Source organism: Phyllostomus hastatus, unplaced genomic scaffold (genome assembly GCF_019186645.2).
Source record: "Phyllostomus hastatus isolate PE091 unplaced genomic scaffold, TTU_PhHast_1.1 phas_contig_148, whole genome shotgun sequence".
Classification (NCBI taxonomy): domain Eukaryota; kingdom Metazoa; phylum Chordata; class Mammalia; order Chiroptera; family Phyllostomidae; genus Phyllostomus; species Phyllostomus hastatus.
In genome coordinates, this window is record NW_025333607.1 from 6162503 (window position 1) to 6180060 (window position 17558).

At 56.3% G+C, this 17558-nt stretch overlaps 1 protein-coding gene across 2 annotated transcripts in view; it reads right to left on the reverse strand.

Moving 5' to 3' along the window:
• Positions 1-17558, reverse strand: part of TRIM67 (tripartite motif containing 67) — a 37751-nt gene that overhangs the window by 7111 nt on the left and 13082 nt on the right. For both annotated transcript variants that reach the window (XM_045861726.1, XM_045861717.1), the window contains 5 exons: positions 6493-6588; positions 4783-4905; positions 3647-3757; positions 2436-2595; positions 136-281 (listed from right to left, as the gene is read on the reverse strand). In XM_045861726.1, coding sequence (XP_045717682.1) covers positions 136-281; positions 2436-2595; positions 3647-3757; positions 4783-4905; positions 6493-6588 — 636 coding nt within the window. The remainder of the gene's footprint in view (positions 1-135; positions 282-2435; positions 2596-3646; positions 3758-4782; positions 4906-6492; positions 6589-17558) is intronic.

Genomic DNA, 17558 nt, shown 5'->3' on the forward strand with positions numbered 1-17558 from the left:
TCTGTCCTTGGGGCCAATACCCTCTCTGGTGGCGTCAGGGCTGAGGGCAGCCTCTTGAGCTGGCCTGGACATCGGGGCAGCGAGAGACACCGCGGCCTGTGCGTTCGGACCCCCGGACGCAGCAGCAAGGCTCACCCGGAACTGCCCCCCGTCCCCGTCGTCCAGCTCCAGGATGTAGCCGTCCACGGGGCTGTGGGTGAAGGGCGGCATCCTCCAGGCCAGCGTGACGCTGTTGTTGCGGGTGCAGCACTTCTCCAGCTGCAGCAGGGGGACGGGAGGCACTGTGACAGGGACCGGCCAGGTTTAGAGCGCACCCCTTCCTCGGGGCACCGGGACACCCGTGCGTGGCCCTCTGCCCATCCCAGGGCCCGGAAGGAAACGTGGCAGAACCCCCTCCTGGCCACCCTGTAGCCACTCCCAGCCTCGCCCCAGGGGTCCCAACTCAAGGCAGTGGGGTGAGGGCTGGCCCTGGGCGTCCAGGAAGCTCAGGGGCCACGGCTGGTGCCTCCACCTCTGTAAGGAAGGGCGGGTGGTCCCTTGCCACCACCCACCCACTGACATTCACTGGTTTCGACCGTCTGACAGTGAGGAGCCGCGGAATTCCAGCAGAGCCTCCGTCCACGTGCCTCTGGGCCCAGCACGGCCCCCAGCGGCCCTCTCAGGCCAGCCTGCCCCCTACACCTGGGGCTGGGGAGGTGCTGGGGGTGGGGGCTGCAAAATGCAAAGGCACATTTAAGCCTTTGGCTGGAAGCATTTGATTTTTTATTGTATTTCTTTTTATAAGAGAACGTTTAGAAAGTTGCAAAGGTAGTAGAGGTTAGCCACCTGGGCTGTGTGGGCTCAGGAAACAAGTTACTCAAACAAAAAAAAGAAGGGTCCTGGGAGCTTTGGAGAGAGAAAGCCGGGGAATGGGGGGGGGGGGGGGCGGGGGATGGGTGTGGGAGCACAAGTGCAAGCCTTCTGGGGAGCATTTTAAAGGCCCAGGAAACTAGATCCAGGACAGGGGGGTCATTGGGGGCATCGGACAGTGAACCCGTGGAAGCAGGGATTTGAATCAAATGTATCGTAAACTCTGTTCAGGCGAAACTTGGGAGAATGATTTTGTTCTAAAGCTGTGCTCAGGCTCGGACCATTTCAGAAACAGACGTAGCTCACGCTGACCGTCTCTAAAGGGGAAATTGCAATATCAGTTTTGTAAAATCGACAGGTTTCCGTTCGGTGCCAAATGTTAGGGCACCACCCCCCAGGTCTCCCCCTTGGCCCGGCCAACTCGCAGGAGCCCTCACTGTGTCCCCGGCTCTGCTGTCCACTCTCCCTTGTCCTCCGTGAACCCCACCGCCCCCTCCATCCAGGGCAGCATCTGGAGAGGCTCCAAGCCTCCTTCTGCAGCACCCCCACTTTAAGTGCCACCCCCTCCTTCCTGCCCCCGCCTGCCAGTCTCCTCCCGTTCCTCGTGGGCACTGGGACACCTGGCGTTTCCAACCCCGCCTCCAGGTGTAAGCTGAGCGTGGGGGTGAGCGTGGAGACGCGTGAGAGGCTGGTTTTTTTTTCTCTAGTTTACAAAAGGCCACATATTTTGCAGGCAAGGATTTGCCTGAGCTCACGGATTCTGTAGGTGTGTCACTCAGTCCTTTGCTATTTCCACTTAAAAAGTCCGAACAGCTTTATTCCCTCTCCTGAATGCCCCCGGGTGCCTCTGGAGAAGCAGCCTGTAGAAGAGCATTCTGGGCCCGGCTCATTCTGTAACGTGGGCAAGTCATGCAAAGTTTACTTAATCCTTGCTTAGCCTGTGTCCACCGTGGCTCTCCGAACTCTCCTTTTGTCCCCCTCCACCTGTCTCATTCTGCGCCCCCCTCCGATCTCCTTGCTCTGCTTGGAGCACAGGAAACTCACTCCTGCCTCAGGGCCTTTGCACCTGCCATCCCTCTGCCACCTGACATGTTCTTCCCCATATCACACCTCTTTCCTCCTCCTCCTAACCTCAACACACCTCCACCGCCCCTTCCAGAAAATCGCCCGCCTCTGTCAGATGGTACATTATGGGTTTGTTTATGTCTAGTCTTTTTCTCTCTAGAATATCAGCTCATTCAGCTCAGCCTGGCGAGGGCCTGTGTAGGGCTGTTCCCGGCTCCGTCCCCAGCACCTGGAACAGTGCCTGGCATATGGGGACACTCTGTGAGTGTCACTGAGTGAACAAATGACCCTCTTTTATAAACGGGAAAACCTGGGCTCGGGCCAGGGTGTCGCCTGCCCTAGGTCGCCCAGCCTGTGGGAGGCGGAGCCGGGACGGGAGCCAGGCCCGTGACCTGGGCGTCCCTCCCTCCCCGTCTGCCCCCCTCCCTCTCCCCCAGTCCCCTGCTGGCACTCGGCTGCCCCCCAGAGGGGACACCTGCCCCGACAGAAGCCCTGACGGAACTGGGCCAGTCCCGGCTCACCCCTACATTTCATCTGAATGAAGTCCAGCTGGTGGATGGCCTGCAGCAGCGGCTCACTGTCCAAGGTCAGGTCAAACTCCGCGGACACCTTCGGCTCCAGGGCACCCTTGACCCACTGCTCCTGAGACACCTGGACACGCTTGATCAGGGCGTCCGAGATCTTAAAGGGAGCACACAGTTCAGGGTTTTGATTTGCAGCGGAGAAGCCGTGCAGCGAGTGGTGAGGGAGGAGTCGGGGCCTTGTCCCTGCGCTCGGGGACAGGAAGGAGCTGTACTCAGTTGGCACCCCTGCCAGTATGACGTGAGACAAATGCAAATGCACTGTGCTGTTGAAACCATATTTTAAATGTGCAATCACGTGAACTGGGAAGTGTACTGGCTGCTTAAAAAAACCAATGACACTTTCAAATACACAAAAGCATTCTTCGTTCTGCCGCTTCTGCTAGATCTAGCGCTTCGCACAGTGAAATGGGCTGTTTATCACGGGGTCTGAGGAACGCACCTCCTGTCGCCCCAGAGTTTGGAAGCTCACCCCCACCCACATGCGTGTTCTCCAAATGTTCTGCAGCCTCTGTCCCAGACTCTGTGGACTGCCCCCAGCTGTGCCCTCCGTGGCTGCAAAGTCCTGCCCATTCAGATGTTTGCACACGTCCCCTTAGAGCGTGACCCCATACACCCATCTCGGGGACTAAGCAAGGGGAGTCGTCGTTTTCTCCACGGACACAGGGCAGAGGGCAGAGCTCTGGTCGGAATATCTGTTCTGTGCCCAAGAGACGCTGCTGACCCTGGCAGCCTGGCTGCGGCCATCCATCCAGGCCTGCAGGACTCTGCACCTGGAGGGGACGAGCCACGTGGATTCTGCTAACTCACCTCTTTCCAGCTGGTCTGGCAGAGACTGACCTTTCCATTTGTGGGGCAAAAGTTTGCATGGGGGTCTCTGGAAGTCCAAGCATAAAAGCAAGGCATGTGGTCCCTAGAGATGATGACACTTGACCTGCACCTGTCTCAGTGACACAGAACCAAGGTCACCAGTAGTGAGAGGGAGAGTCAAGATGACAACTTAGGTCTTCGGGGGCCCCTGAGCCAAGGAGAAGCTGCTCAACTCCAGGCACCCGAGAGGGACCTTGCTACGACCTTGGCTGGTCTGGGGAGTAGTGGCGGGGTTGAGGAAGGAGCCGGCGCTCGCCTACTCTCTGCGGGAGCTGGCTCACCTGCAGGAACCCGGCGGGGTCGTTCTCCTTGATCACCTCCAGGCAGTACTCCATCAGCCCGGTGGACTGGCGCAGCTTCAGCGTGCAGTGGTTGATCTGGTCCCAAACCATCTGTGACGGAAGAATCCGCAGTCAGTGCCTCACCGCAGGGAGAGCAGCCACGCTGGCTGCGGCGAGCGTCAGGGAAACAGCTCGGAAGAAGGTCTAGAAGGGGCAGCCCTGGTCTGGACCGCCCTGTACCCTCCCTTCTGGCCACCCTGCTCCCGAGTGCATGTGCCCTCTTTACTGGTGGACAAATGGACCCACTTCCCAACGTGCAGGGGCCACAACACCCAATGGAGCAACCTTCCTGAGCTCCGGACAGAATGGCGGAGAGAGCGCACAGTCAGCCACTCTCCAGCTTCTTGTCTCCCTGCCCCCTGGGCCTTGGGCGACTCGATGGGCTCAGCAGCTCTGCTGGCAAACCACGGACCACCCCCAGCACTCATTCCCTCTTTTGTTGAAAGCAGTATCTTCTGATTCAGTTGGGAAATGTCTGTAAAACAGACCGAGCCTGGGGATAATGAAGCCGTCCTTTGTCACCGCAGCACGCTCGCGGGTGCCTGCCTGGACCAGGAGCCCAGGGCCGTGTGAGGGGAGCCCTCACTCCCTGTGGTGCGTGGGGGTCGTGTTATTGTCACTGGTTAGTGAGTGTTCAGCACATCAGAGACAGCCTGGAGGAGGGGGCGGAGCTGGAGACCCGAGCAGAGCAAGGCCCCCCGTCACCACCCCTGGGCCACTTCCGCTCTGTGAGATCTGTGAGATCTGCGAGATGAGAACAGGAGTCCCGGAGGCAGAGCACTGAAGGCCGAGACTGGGCAGAGCGGGGACCTCTGACTCGAAACCAGCAGGACTCAGGGCGGCTGACTCTGGCTTTGGAGGGACAGCGCGTGTGCCGACTGGCTTCGGCAAAAGTCACACGTGTGAAAGGAGGCCCAGGGGCAGCTCAGCCTGCTCATCTCCTCCCTGTTTCATTCGTTCATTCACTCATTCACTCACTCACCTAATACTGCTCCAGCGCTCACTGCATGCTCCGCCTCTCGCCGCGTGCAGAGCCTGCGCCGAGGATGGGAGGTGTCCGCCTCCCAGGCACCTACCTTCAGCTTGTGCTCCCTCTCTTTCGTGACCTTGGTGAGCAGCTTGGCCTTCTGCCGCGTTAGAGCATCCACCAGCGCGTCACACTGAGCGACCAGGCAGGCTTCATAGTCCAGTCCGTTTTCCTGCGGGGAGCAGGGCGTCTTAGGAGGAGGCACGCCGAGACCCGGGAGTGCTGGACACAGACCCATGGGTGTGGCCGAGAGGCCGGCCCTGGAACCCTCCGCGAGGTCGGGAGGTGGGGCGCAGCGTGAATGCGGAGGGGGGGAGGGGACCTGCCGCACTGCCCCACCTGTCTACCGTGGAGCATGCCTTAGTCATTCGAACCTCCTTCAGAGAGAGTTTTCAACCTCACGGGAGATCCTCATGCCAGGGGAAGGAGCAGGCTGCACGTGCTGCACGGCGGAGTGCCATCCTAGTGCGCGTGCACGTGCGCCTAAGGCAGCGGAACGCGTGTCCACGCAGGGAGGCCGCTGCCTCAGGTAGTGAGGTGCAGGTGACCTTTTTTCCGTTCTGGCTATTACTCCCTCCTTTTCACAATTCCCGTAACACATTCGTCTGCTTTTTATAATTAAACGGCAGGAAAACAAACAAAGGAAAACACAGCGCTCCTGCTGAAGGGTCTGCCTTTCTCAGTTTAGAAAGAGTCCTTCCGGGCCCCTAGGATCAGCGGAAGTCAGGCCCCCTGTGAGGGGCTGGATGGTGCACCCCCCCCCCAATTCCCTTGTTGAAGTCCTAACCCCAGCACCTCAGCACCCGAGTGTATTTGGAAAGAGACCCTGAGAGAGGGAATTCAGTTAAAATGAAGTCGTTGGGGTGCATCCCAATCTGATGCCGGGGTCCCTGTGAGCAGAGGAGGCTGGGCCGGACACTTAGAGGGAGGACCACGTGAGGACACAGGGAGGGGACGGCCATCTACACGCCAAGGAGAGAGGCTCAGAAAAAAACCCCAAACCTGCTGACACCTTGATCTTAAACGTACAGCTTGTGGAACCGTGAGACGATGAATTCCTGCTGTTTAAAACTCCCTGTGTGTGGTGCTCTGGTGCAGCCGCCCACCAGACCAGTGCCTCTCGGGCTCTGAGACCTCGAGACCTCGAGATCTCAGAGACCTGACCCGACAGGCCTGGCGGCTGAATCCGAGCTCCGCCCCATGGGGGCGGGACGGTCTTGCAGGCTGAGTAAGAACTCGGCGCCCTTCCTCCCTTCCTCCATCCCGACGCTGGAATGTGTCACAGGGTCCCCATGCGTGTGTTCCTCCACGTGCGCACTCTCATGGAGTGCACGCGTGTGCCCTGCTCTGTGTCTGGCTCAGGGTGTGACTCAGCACCAGTGCTCACGGACACACTCATTCGGCGAGTGAGGCAGTTACATTTGATGCACTGATTCTGTGGGTACCGGACACCATGGCATCCGATAGACACCGCGTGGGACAGCGTGGCCACACAGGGGGCTGCTGCATGACCTCTTCCCAGCTCTTTCTATGACCCTCTCTCACTGAGCTGATGTACGACCTCCTTCCCATGTTGGGGGTCCCACGGGTGCCTGTGGACCAAGGGTGCGCTGTCTGCTATGTCAGAGGCTATGCGGTTGGGCCAGCCAACCTGCCCGTGTCACCACCGAAAACACGCCTGCCACTCACTCTCCTTTCCTCCGATGCTCCTCCTGCACTTGCGACACCCCCTGCCCCCCGACGCCGGGGCAGTGCTCACCTGGATCTGCTGCAGAATGTTCTTCAGCTGGACCAGAAACTCCTTCGCTTCTTTTGCCTTGTCGGAAACTCCATTTAAGGCCTGAGACAGTTGGGCCTACAAGGGGATCACAGGTTGAACAGGAGGATGAGGGGTTAAAGGCACAGAGTCTGCATGGCATCGTGCAGCCTTGAGTTCATAGAGGGGGCGAGGCTGGCGCCGCCCGCACGCCGTCCTCACGGATGAAGGACCGTGGTGGACTCGCGGTGCCTGCACCACAGGCTCACTTCCCAGCACTGGCTGATTGATCTTCTCTCTTCTGTCTGGACCCCAAAGCTGCAGAGGGGCAGGGGGTGCTCGGCTGATGAGCTCAGGCCGACGGGTTGCTCCTGATGTTCGCAGACCCCCAGACAAGAGCCCGTGGCCTAATCCAGTCCCCTCCCCTGCCAGGGCAGCTCCACCCTCCCGGCTAAGACTCTCAGATGCTTCTGTAGGACAGCCCAGGTCCCCCCAGGCCAAGCTCCACCCAACACACCCTCACACCGTCGCCTTTGACCTGGGACGGGGTGGGCAGCAAAGAGGCCTGCGAACCCTGGAACTGGGCTGGAACAGTATGGCTGGGGATCCTGAGGCGTCATCCAGGCTCCTGGTGGCAGCCCCCTTAGCCCCAGGGACTCCCCACTTGCAGAGAGGGGTGCAGGTGTAGGCGACTGGCACCCCGAGGTGAACCTGCCAGCTGGGGTCAGATCTACGGCCTTCAGCATCACGTTTCTTTTTGATAGAACACACACACAACTAAATTTGTCTCCGAAACCTAGCTATCAAGTGAGTGACGGCCTTGCTTCGTCTCACGTTTCACATTAAGAAGCCAAAGACGCAGACCGTGGGGCCAAACAGGCCAGGGTCGAGCCCGCCCCTGCTCCCAATTTTCTTTATGACCCTGCTCAGAGGTCACCTTGTCAACGAGGCCTCTCCCCTCTCCCTTTTTCAGAACACCCCTCACCAGCCACGTAGGTTCATCTGCTGCCTGTCTCCCCTCCCTGCAGGCGCGCCCCCAGCAAGGAGACCCTGCCCGGGTCGCTCCCACCCAGGGAGAACACCGCGCATGTGGTCGTGTGAAACAGAACTTGCTGAAGGAATGAACCGGCGAGCGTGCTTCTTCAGGCCATGTCGGTGGTTCTGAAAGGGCAGTCCCTGGACCAGCAGCCGCAGCAGCACCTGAGAATGAGTTGGAAATGCACGTTCCCTGGCCCCATCCCAGGCCCTCTGGTCAGGCCCGGGGTGAAGCGTGGGAGCCTGCCTTCTGACAAGCCCTCCGGGAGCTCTGACGAGTCTGAGGCCCACTGGACTGCACACACAAGCCTCAGCTGGACCACGGGGAATCACGGGGTGGGTGAGCGGGTGGGGAGATGCGTGGAAAGAGGAGGAAGGGCCCTGGGCCCTGGGAGAGCACCAGCAGCGAAGGTGAGGTCACGGGAGGGTTTGGGCTCGTCCTGCCTCGGGCGGGCGAGCAGCGAGCCTGCGACAGAGGCTCAGCGTAGATGCGGCTCCTTGGAGGAGTTCCCCACTCTGCCCTGGCTTCACCCCTCCCCCATCTCAGCTGCTGTAGGCTCCTTCCTCCCTAGCTCACCCAGGGGGTCACCCAGTCCCCTCAATGGTCCGTGCAGGAAAAATATCCAGTAGAGTCAGGGAAACGGTACGCGTCCTGTGCCTGCTGTGTGTGGTACGGCAGCCACCGGCCCCAAGGGGCTGCTGAGCCCCGAAAGCTGCACACAGTGAAGGGGCTCGACATTTTGTTTTATTTAATAGTTTAGGTTTCACACACCACCCATGGCCTGTGCCACTGCTCTGGATAGCACAGATTGGCATGCCCATCCTCAGAGGCACGCTGGGCCTCGGAGAGCTGCTCTGTCCCCAGACAACTGCTCTTGGAAGGAGAGTGAGGTGTCAGCACGATTCATAGGCCTGGGAGGTGGGGGCGGGGCACTCTTTAGCAACAAGATCTTCAAACTGGAGTTAATCAGTGTCCAAAAAAAGTTGCCCTCCCTCCCTGCCACATTCCCCCGAACGTGCAGCCCACTGAGGCTGCAGCTGTTTCCTCCCCAAGGGGGGCGCTGCCTTCCGCTGACCTTTCCAGCCCCTGATGATGGGCGGCTCTGTCTCCTCTGTGCATCTAGCCAGTGGTACCAGCACAGCAGGGGCTCAGAAAAAAATGCTCCCTGGCTGACTACAGAGCAGAGTGCTTGCTTGGCTCAGGCGCAGCTGAGGTAGGACAGTCCCCAGCAGACCCACCTCCACTGCCAGCAGCCTTAGGGAGGGGCCGCCAGCCTCCAGTGGGCCCTGGGCGCCAGCACAGCCACCCCAGCCGGCGCCGGGCCCCCCTCCGCAGCCCACCCCAGGCCAGCCGACCTGCTTCCTGCTTGGTGAGTAGCCCGGGAAGCTCGGCAAGGAGCCCAGAGCCGAGTGGCTTTGAAGGACATCGGTGACCTTAGGCAAATACCTGGCTGGAAAGGGAAGGATCTCAGTGGACCCGGCTTCCAGGCCCACCAGACTCGCTGCCCGACCTTTCCCTTTGCTTCTTAGTGCCCCTCGGGGAGGGGCCTCCAGCACACACCACCCCGGGCCCAGCTGGGGCTCATTGCCCTTTCTGGTCAGATAGAAGGGCCTGCAGTCTGAGCAATGTGGGGGCCTGCTTGTGTCTGGTGGTTGATCATACTAAACTCTCGGGGGAAAGGAAATCTTTAATTTCCTTAAAATTAAACAATTTTTTAAATGGTGGATTTTAACATGAATTAAAAAGTTGCATTTTATGTCCTTCTTTCTTTTTTAAAATTGATTTGAGAGAGAGAAAGCATGTGTGCGTGTGTGCATGAGAGAGAAACACCACTTACTCACTCATTCCCTGGTGGATTCCTGCAGGTGCCCTGACCGGGGCTGGAACCCACCACCTCGGTGCATCGGGATGACGCTCTGACCAACTGGGCCACCCGGCCAGGGTGTGTCTTCCTATTTCTTTAAGGTTAGAATTATGTTCCTTCAGAGTCTCGAGTTTAGATGAACAACTTAAAACTACAGGTACTTCCACGCTGGCTCAGCCCGACTGCCGGCCTGGCCCAGCACCAGCTCTTCTTAGCAGGCAGCCCTGAGGGGCGGCGTTAGGGACCCAGGGCAGGCTTCTGTCCTACCCGCCCAACCACTGGGCTATAGCGCATTATGACGCGTTAGCCTGGAGGACCCTGGGCTGCTACGGTTCAAATCCTGGCCCTGTCACCCATCGGCTGTGTGTCTTTGGAAGACACCCCATCTCTTTGCACTGCAGTGTCCTCCCTTGTGGGATGGGAACAAGAATAACAGTCCCTACCCCATAGGAGTTCTTACTATTACGCTTAGTAATACAACCCGAGCATTCCCCAAATGCTCTTTAATTGTTCAGTCTGGGTCTATCACATGCGAATTGTTAGAGACCGGAAGAATGTTCGTGTCCCGCCCCCACCCAAACCCGTATGCTGAAGCTTTAAACCCCAGCTCAGTGGCATCCGAAAGGGGCCTTCGGGAGGTAAGCGGGTCATGAGGGTGAAGCTCCTGTGATGCCCTTGTAAGAAGGGACAGAGAAATCACAGGCACCAAGGAAAGGTCACGCGAGGGCACAGCGAGAAGGTGGCCCGTCTGCAAGGCAGGAAGAGAGCCCTCAGAGGACCTGAGCTGGCTGGCACTTTGACCTTGGACTTCCAGCCTCCCCAGTCCTGAGGCACCCGTCTCTGTTGTTTACGCCCCTCAGTCGGTGGCATTCTGTTACAGCAGCCCAGACTAAGACACGAACGTCCCCCTAAGTTACCCAACCAGGGCGCACTTCTATTTTCAGCTCGGCCTCGGAGAGAATCCACGAGTCTGCCACGGTCTCTGGAGAAGCCCTAAGCTGCCTCCTTTTAGACATGGCCTCGCTCTCCATCATCAGGATTGCCTGGCAGACATGCCTTAGGTTCGACATCGAGGATCCAGATGCGGTTCCGTCCAACCCCTCCTCTTACACCCAAAGAAACCGAGCTTCCGGCAAGAGTTAACCGCGAGGGAGCAGACAAACGTATCTGCGTACTGCTGCCAAAGGGTAGTGTGTGCACCAGCAGAGGCGCCGCGCCTGACGCCCAGGAGACGCTCGTTAGATGATTCTTTGGGTGACGCTGCCTAGACCCTATGGCTCATTAGAGGCCATTCCTGTTTGAATGTAAAAGTCCTAGAAACTGAGTACCCCCTCAAGGAAGCTGTTGTCCCCAGACTCAAAGCGGGAGGAGGAGAAGAGCAGGCGATTCAAATACCCGACCGCCCGCACACTGCTAACTCCGTCTACCGGTGTTTGGGGAACGTGTTTCACAGGAGACAGTCAGCCCTTCCCTCTGGCACTACGTAGCCCGCCGATGCCGACGGACAAGAGAAAGCAGAGCCGCTAGAAGAGTCATCAGACCTGGTCAGCTGGAGCGCAGGGCAGGGCTTGGGCTCAACGCTTCCCCAGTGCCTGGGTGGGGGCATCATCCTATTACTTGCTGAAGTTCACCTCTCAAAGTTCACTCCAGAAAAGTGGACCCTGCATAGCAAATAACCTCCGGACTGCCTCTCTCCAGCACAGCTCTGACCATGTGCTGTCCCCAGCCACCCACGTGCACCCCTCCCCCCTGAATAAATCAAGGTCCAGCTCCGGAGCCTGGTGTCCAAGCTCTTCCCCGGCATTTCCTCCCAGCGTTGCCCACATGGTTTCTACCTTCTGGCCAAACTGGACTCTGCCGCCCCGGCTGTCCTCCTTCCAGCTTCAGCCCTGCTGCCCCCTCTGTCTCTTGGGCTCCCTGTTCCTGTTCTGGCTGTTGATAGGGAGCACCCGGCCAGCTGCAAAGACCCCTCCAAATGCCACCCCGTCCTGAAGCTTCTGCGCCTCTCCCTGGGTGGAGCATGCTCTTTGAACTCCTTCCAGGACATACATCTCGCTGGCTTTGGGACAGGCGGCCCGGGGAAGGTGCCTCAGCGTTCCTGTCTTGTAGCCTGACCCCCAGTGCCCTGCAGCCTTGTCGCTCTTCTGTGCGGGCAGCGGTGTCTCCCGTGCGAGAAGCGCTCCATAAATATCTGTGTCAGGGAATTGGCTCCGTTCTAGATTTTGTCTGACTAGCTCCCCTGAGCTACTCAAGGCTCGATCCTGTCTCATGCTGGGCATAATTAAAATGGCCATGTGGCCACTCTGAACCTGTTTCTAGGGCACGGAGACCCATATGCTATTGGGCACCAGCAGTGTGACCCTGCCCTGTGGGCTGAGATGCTCTGCACCACTCTGGGTATTCCCTGTTTCTCGTTAACTGCCGCCACTGATCCGGCCCAGATTTCATCCTATTACACAGAGTGCCTGGTGGTCTCCTGCTCCCCACTCTGCTCCAAGTCTGGGGGGTCCCTTCACCTGGCCCTGCCCCCTCCTTTCCTGAGCAACTTGTTACAGCTGGGAACCCCCCACCTCAGAACAGCCCCCTTCTCCAGCCAGCAAAGATGGGCTTTGCTTCCTAGTCCTCCCTGAACTGCCAGCCACAGCCTCCAAGGGCACAGTCACCGAAACAATCAGAGCTGCCCTCGGGGTCAGCTGGACCGAGGCTGAGGAGCGCGGGCACGGTGGTGGGCGGTGCCTGCCCTGACCGCCCAAGCAGAGGCAGACAGAGCCGGGGACTGGAGGACACAGCAGTGCTCGCCGGGCACAACCCGCAGGGATGGGAGGAGGGCAAGACAGGTGATGGAGGCCCTGCAGCGGGGAGAGGACAGGACCCCCGAGCGGTCCTGAGAGGGGGCTGGGCCAGAGTCTCCCATGAAGTGGCAGCAGCCGGACCTTCCGGGCCCCCAACCCCAGAGTCATGGAGACTTTGCTCACAGAGTGTGAATGGTGGATGCCGATGGCAAGTGGAGAGGTGGCCATTGGGTAGAAGCCGCTTGGGGGGAGAGCAGGCCAGGGTTTGCTGGGAGGGAGCACCTCTGCGGGGCAGGTCCCTTCTTCGTCGGACCGCGCTCGCAGACTGAGGGGACCCCGCCCCAGACGCAGAAAGAGTCTTCCGCGGAAGAACTATGATCCCGGGGTGACCCAGGCAGCCTTTTCCCAAGAGATGTGACCCAGATTTGGGGAACCCCGAGAGGTAAGACAGCTGTCTCCTGTGGCTTTCCCTGGGCAACTTGTCCTGATGGGAGCTCCTGCACCCTCTCTTTTGGGCAATTTTAGATTCTCCCCCACCTCAGACGAGAAAACACAGAGGCAGACACGCTTCCGACATCCCTTCCTCCTTCCCTCAGGCCCCTCGAATGCAGGTCAGGGGGATGTGGGTGGTCTGGGGGAGGGTCCTGCCAGCAGTGGCAGGTGGCCGGAATTGGATGCAGTTTCATGACAAGTTACTGATTTCCCACAGACAAGCGTGTCCCCGGAAGCCCTGGTCCTTGTCTGCTTCACCTTGGTATGAGCTACCAGATCAGAGAGACCACGTGCTTGTCAAATAAACAGATTCATTATTTGTTTTTGGGCAAAATGACAGGGAAGTGGATAAAATGACCCAGAGTTTAGGAGCAGGGACCAGAGCTCAGTTTCCCTTTGCATCCGACGTGCAGTACATCAGAGTGGTCATGAGAGTCCCCTTCTTACCCTTCAGAGTAACTTGCCGTAGAAAAGGATGAGGTGGGCCTCGTTGGTCCCTGACCACGTAGACGTATTACGAGAACACGCCTGTGAGGTGCACTAAATATCTCACACTGTCACTTTCAATCTCGCCCAGGCAGTGCCAGCTCTATTTCAACCAGAGCAGAATAAATGGATTTTAAGCAAAATGAAACTCTCCAGAGAAAGATTTAGGATGGAGGAAAGAAGTTTAAAGGAAACCCAGGGAAAGAAAAGGCCAGCGAGCGGCCACCTGAGGACGGCACGCCCTGCTCCAGGACGTGTGACAGAGGACGCCTATCTCACTACGGTTCAGGGGATCATGGGAACATCCCATTAAAAAATTAAATGAAAAAGAAGCCCAACTATGGGTCTAGCAGAGGACTCTGGTAGGTTTACAAAGCGTTTCTGCATCCTTCTGCAACCGAAAGGCAAGAGAGAACCGCTGTGACCGGTACCCAGGGCGAGGCTCGGCGAGAGCAGCAAGACCCGGAGCTGGACGAGTGGGGTTGCATCGGGCGGCCCAGGCGAGCTGTGCTGCGGGCACCCCGGATCCTCAGAAGCTTCGGACAACTAAGGCCTGCTTCCTGCTCAGTTAAATGCCCACTGCAGGTCACCAGTGGCTCGGTTTCACGTCATCTGTGCTTCAGGATCCGGGCTGAAGGCGCATCCCACACGTGAGACATCCCAGCTTCCAAGCTGGGGAAAAGGAGCTACAGCCAAAATATGCACTGGCCCTGAGAGCCTGAGAGGGGACAGTATCACTTCCTGTCTCATTTCATTGGCCCAAGGAAGTCACATGGCCCAGCCTGAGACAGATGGGGCAAGACCTGTTAGCTCTTCTGTAAGAAGAGCAGAAATGACTGTGAACGAGTCATAAGCTCTAGCCGAGTTTTCTCTGGAGTCAGGGCGATTTTGGTTTTCCTTTGCTAGCCATGCTCTGAAGGCCCACTTCTTAGTGTGATAATGAACATGAAATACTACAATGTATGATTTTTTTTTTCTTTCTTCTCTTGGGTCATCCAACCCCCCGCTCCTCCCACTGTCGTCTCCCTCCACTCTCCATGCTGCCAACTGTCGTACGATAGATCGGACCGGAGCCTCCACTCTGACCAGGGCAGGGGAGTATCTGAGAGGCGGGCAGGGAGGGGAGACGGGTGGGCACACTGGGAGAAATGTAACAGTTTGGAATTGCTTCTTAAAGACGAGATCCTGGCTTACCGATGCCTGTATTCAGGGATTGTTAAGAAAGAAATCCCTAATGTGTTAGAATGTTTATGTAGGGCTTTATCTTAATGGGAATAAGAGAATAAGCATGCAAAGATGTATTTCCAAGAATGGTCATTGCAGTTTTTAAATGGTAAAAATTTATAAATGATCTAAATGTTCAGCAATAGTGATTAAATAAATAATACTTTGTCCACACAACTGTGTTGGGAACCGCCCTGACTGGTATCAGAAGCTGAAACCCCCACCTAGGCTAAGGCTAAGGGAACGCCCTTGGAACTGTAAGCCAGCAAGGAGACAAAAGCTTATCTTCCTGGCAGGAATGCTGCTTCTGCTGCTTTATTCATGACTGAAACCCCCAAAAGCTTGGTCGGTTAGCCAAAGACGGGTAAGATTCCCCACGGGGGGAACGACCTAAGACAGGCACGATCACTTTGGGAGGCCCCCCAAAAGGACTTGGGGGGCTGCAGCAAAAGGGGGTGAGGGACCCTCGCTCCTTGGCTTTGACATAGCCTGAGTTCTCAGAGTCTGGGAAAAAACCTCCTTGTCTCCCAGTTGCCTTAGTTCCCTTGCTCCACCTAAGCCTGAAAGAATGACAGGGTGGTGCAGCTCTGTACTGAGAAGTGCGGATTCCCTGGGGTGATCAGGCCTAAGAAAGAACATGTAAATTACTGTGAAACCTTCTTTGTTTAGAGTGCTCTCAGAATGAGAAGGGTCTTAGGAGGAAGTTATTTTGTTTCTCAGTCTTACAGCTCTTTGACCCCGACTCAATAGACCGGCAGAGTTCCTTGTTTTCTATGGTTCCTTACTTCCCCCTAATGAGTACTGTACTTTACCTGAATTATTATGCAAAATGAGCCCAATAAAAGCAGGTATGGACAGTAAATCGGCGTGCTCCCCACTAGGGGGGGTAGCCATTTCGTCCCTACTTCCCCACAGAAACTAGTTTGTCTCTGTGCATGTGTTTTTTCTCGCGTGTTTATCGTCGAGCCATCCACAGCGTTCCGTGGTCACTGCTGGCCGGGGACCCACGCACAACACAACTGAATATACTCAGCCACTAAAGTGATGTTTTTCTATATTTATTGACATGAAACAATCTCTATGATAGCTTGTTCAGTAAAAAGAAAAACATACCAAAAGAACATATAAAAATGGCTCATTAAAATTACATAAATAAGGGCCTTATGCAGATGTATCAACTTGTAAAATAATTATATATGTGTTTCACACATATTAAAGAATTTTAAGAGTTAAGGTAGTTTTTCATATTTTTTCATCTCCTTGTCTAAAATTTTTAAGCAATGACTATTATCCTTTTTTTATTTTTTAAAAGATTTATTTATTTTAACAAAGAGAGGAAGGGAGGGAGAAAGAGAGGGAGAACAAGAGGGAGAGAAACATTAATGTGTAATTGCCTCTTACACGCCCCCTACTAAGGACCTGGCCTGCAACCCAGGCATGTACCCTGACTGGGAATCGAACGGGTGACCCTTTGGTTCTCAGGGCAGCACTCAATACACTGAGCCACACCAGCCAGGGCTATTACTCCCTTAAAATTAGAAAAAACAATAACTATTTTCATTTTAAAAAATCATATGTTAGCCCTGGCTGGTGCAGCTCAGTGGACTGAGCACAGGCTGCAAACTAAAGTGTCGCAGGTTCGATTCCCAGCCAGGGCACATGCCTGGGTTGCAGGCCATAACCCCCAACAACTGCACATTGATGTTTCTCTCTCTCTATCTCTCTCCCTTCCCTCTCTAAGAATGAATAAATCAAATCTATTTTAAAAATCGTATGTTACTAAGCAGTCGTTGGAAATCTCCATCCTTGAGCAACTCAGCCGTTTTGCAATTGAAAACCAACAGCCACTCTGCTCCGTCCCCAAATGCCCTCTGATCAGGATGTTTAACCGTCAGGGTCCTGATGCAACGACACCATCTCTTACTGTAGCCCTTACTGAGGTCTAAAACTTCCAACACAGCCACTTTTGGTGACTGTCATGAGGGCCCAGGGGGAAGTCGCAGGACGAAGAGACTCCCTTTGAAACTGCCCATCCCTCCTCTCCCCATTCTCTTACTCTTCACTGAGTCTTCAGGGCCCACAGCGATCCAGCTGCCCACCTGACACCCCAGAGCCCCTCTCCCGCCCCAGCCTCCCTTCTCCCCAAGTTCTCTCTGAGTCACCGCAGGAATCTGCGCTCCACACCCCTGGTGAGCCTGGTGTCTACTAGTGCCAGGAGGAAGGCAGCTCAATCTGGCTGAACGTTTTCACAGGGTACGAGGAAACAGCTGACTTAACCTCCCTAGGCTAGTCACTTTAATGCTCTTCCAATGTCCAGCTCTTTCCTTGTTTCATTTCCCCACCCAGGTTAATTATTAACATAATTGTGTGCTGTGGGTTGGTGTCCCCCAAATATCCTTGCGTTGGCATCTCCATCCTGGGTACCTCAGAATGTGACATGTTTGGAGACAGGTTCTTTGCAGATGTCTTTGGTTACCGTGAGGTCATAGTGGAGCAGTGTGGGCCCCTTCCCTAATCTGACTGACAAACACATATAAAAGGGGACATCTGGATGCACAGACACACACAGGGAGGTAGCTGGAACAGTGGGGAATGGTATCCTGTCCCCATTCTTCTGACACCATTTCTGACTCTGACTAATACTCAGCTTGTAGATAAACAGCACATTTGTGTAAGATGCTTAGGAACTCACTTCAAAAGCTACAGAGTTTGACCTTCAGTAATCCCAGCTCTGGAAGATTGGCTGACCTTTGATCTCGACCATACAACCAAGATGACAAAAACCAGGGTGACATGCACCAGACCGCTGCTTGACCAGCTTTTAGGTCCTTGTCAGAATGGACTGGGCTGGCGGCAGTTGGTCTCCTCAATGGAGAACTCTCAACCCTTCCCATTGGTCTCTGTTCTGCTTTCCCTCCCCCTCCTTACAAAAACCTCTGCCTGCACTGAGATGGGAAGGGGGGCTTTGAAACCCAAGTCCCCCATCTTCTTGAGATGCTGGCGCTTGAAAACACCACTCTCCTTTGCACCGGCACCTGTCTCACAACTTTGGCCTTTTGTGGCGGGCAGCTGGACCGGTGTCTGTCCAGGGACAAGGCTGCATGGAAACTGGAGGTGTGCAGCCGCGCAAGGAGACACCCCAACCCCCGAAGCTGGCAGAGATGGACCCTTCCCT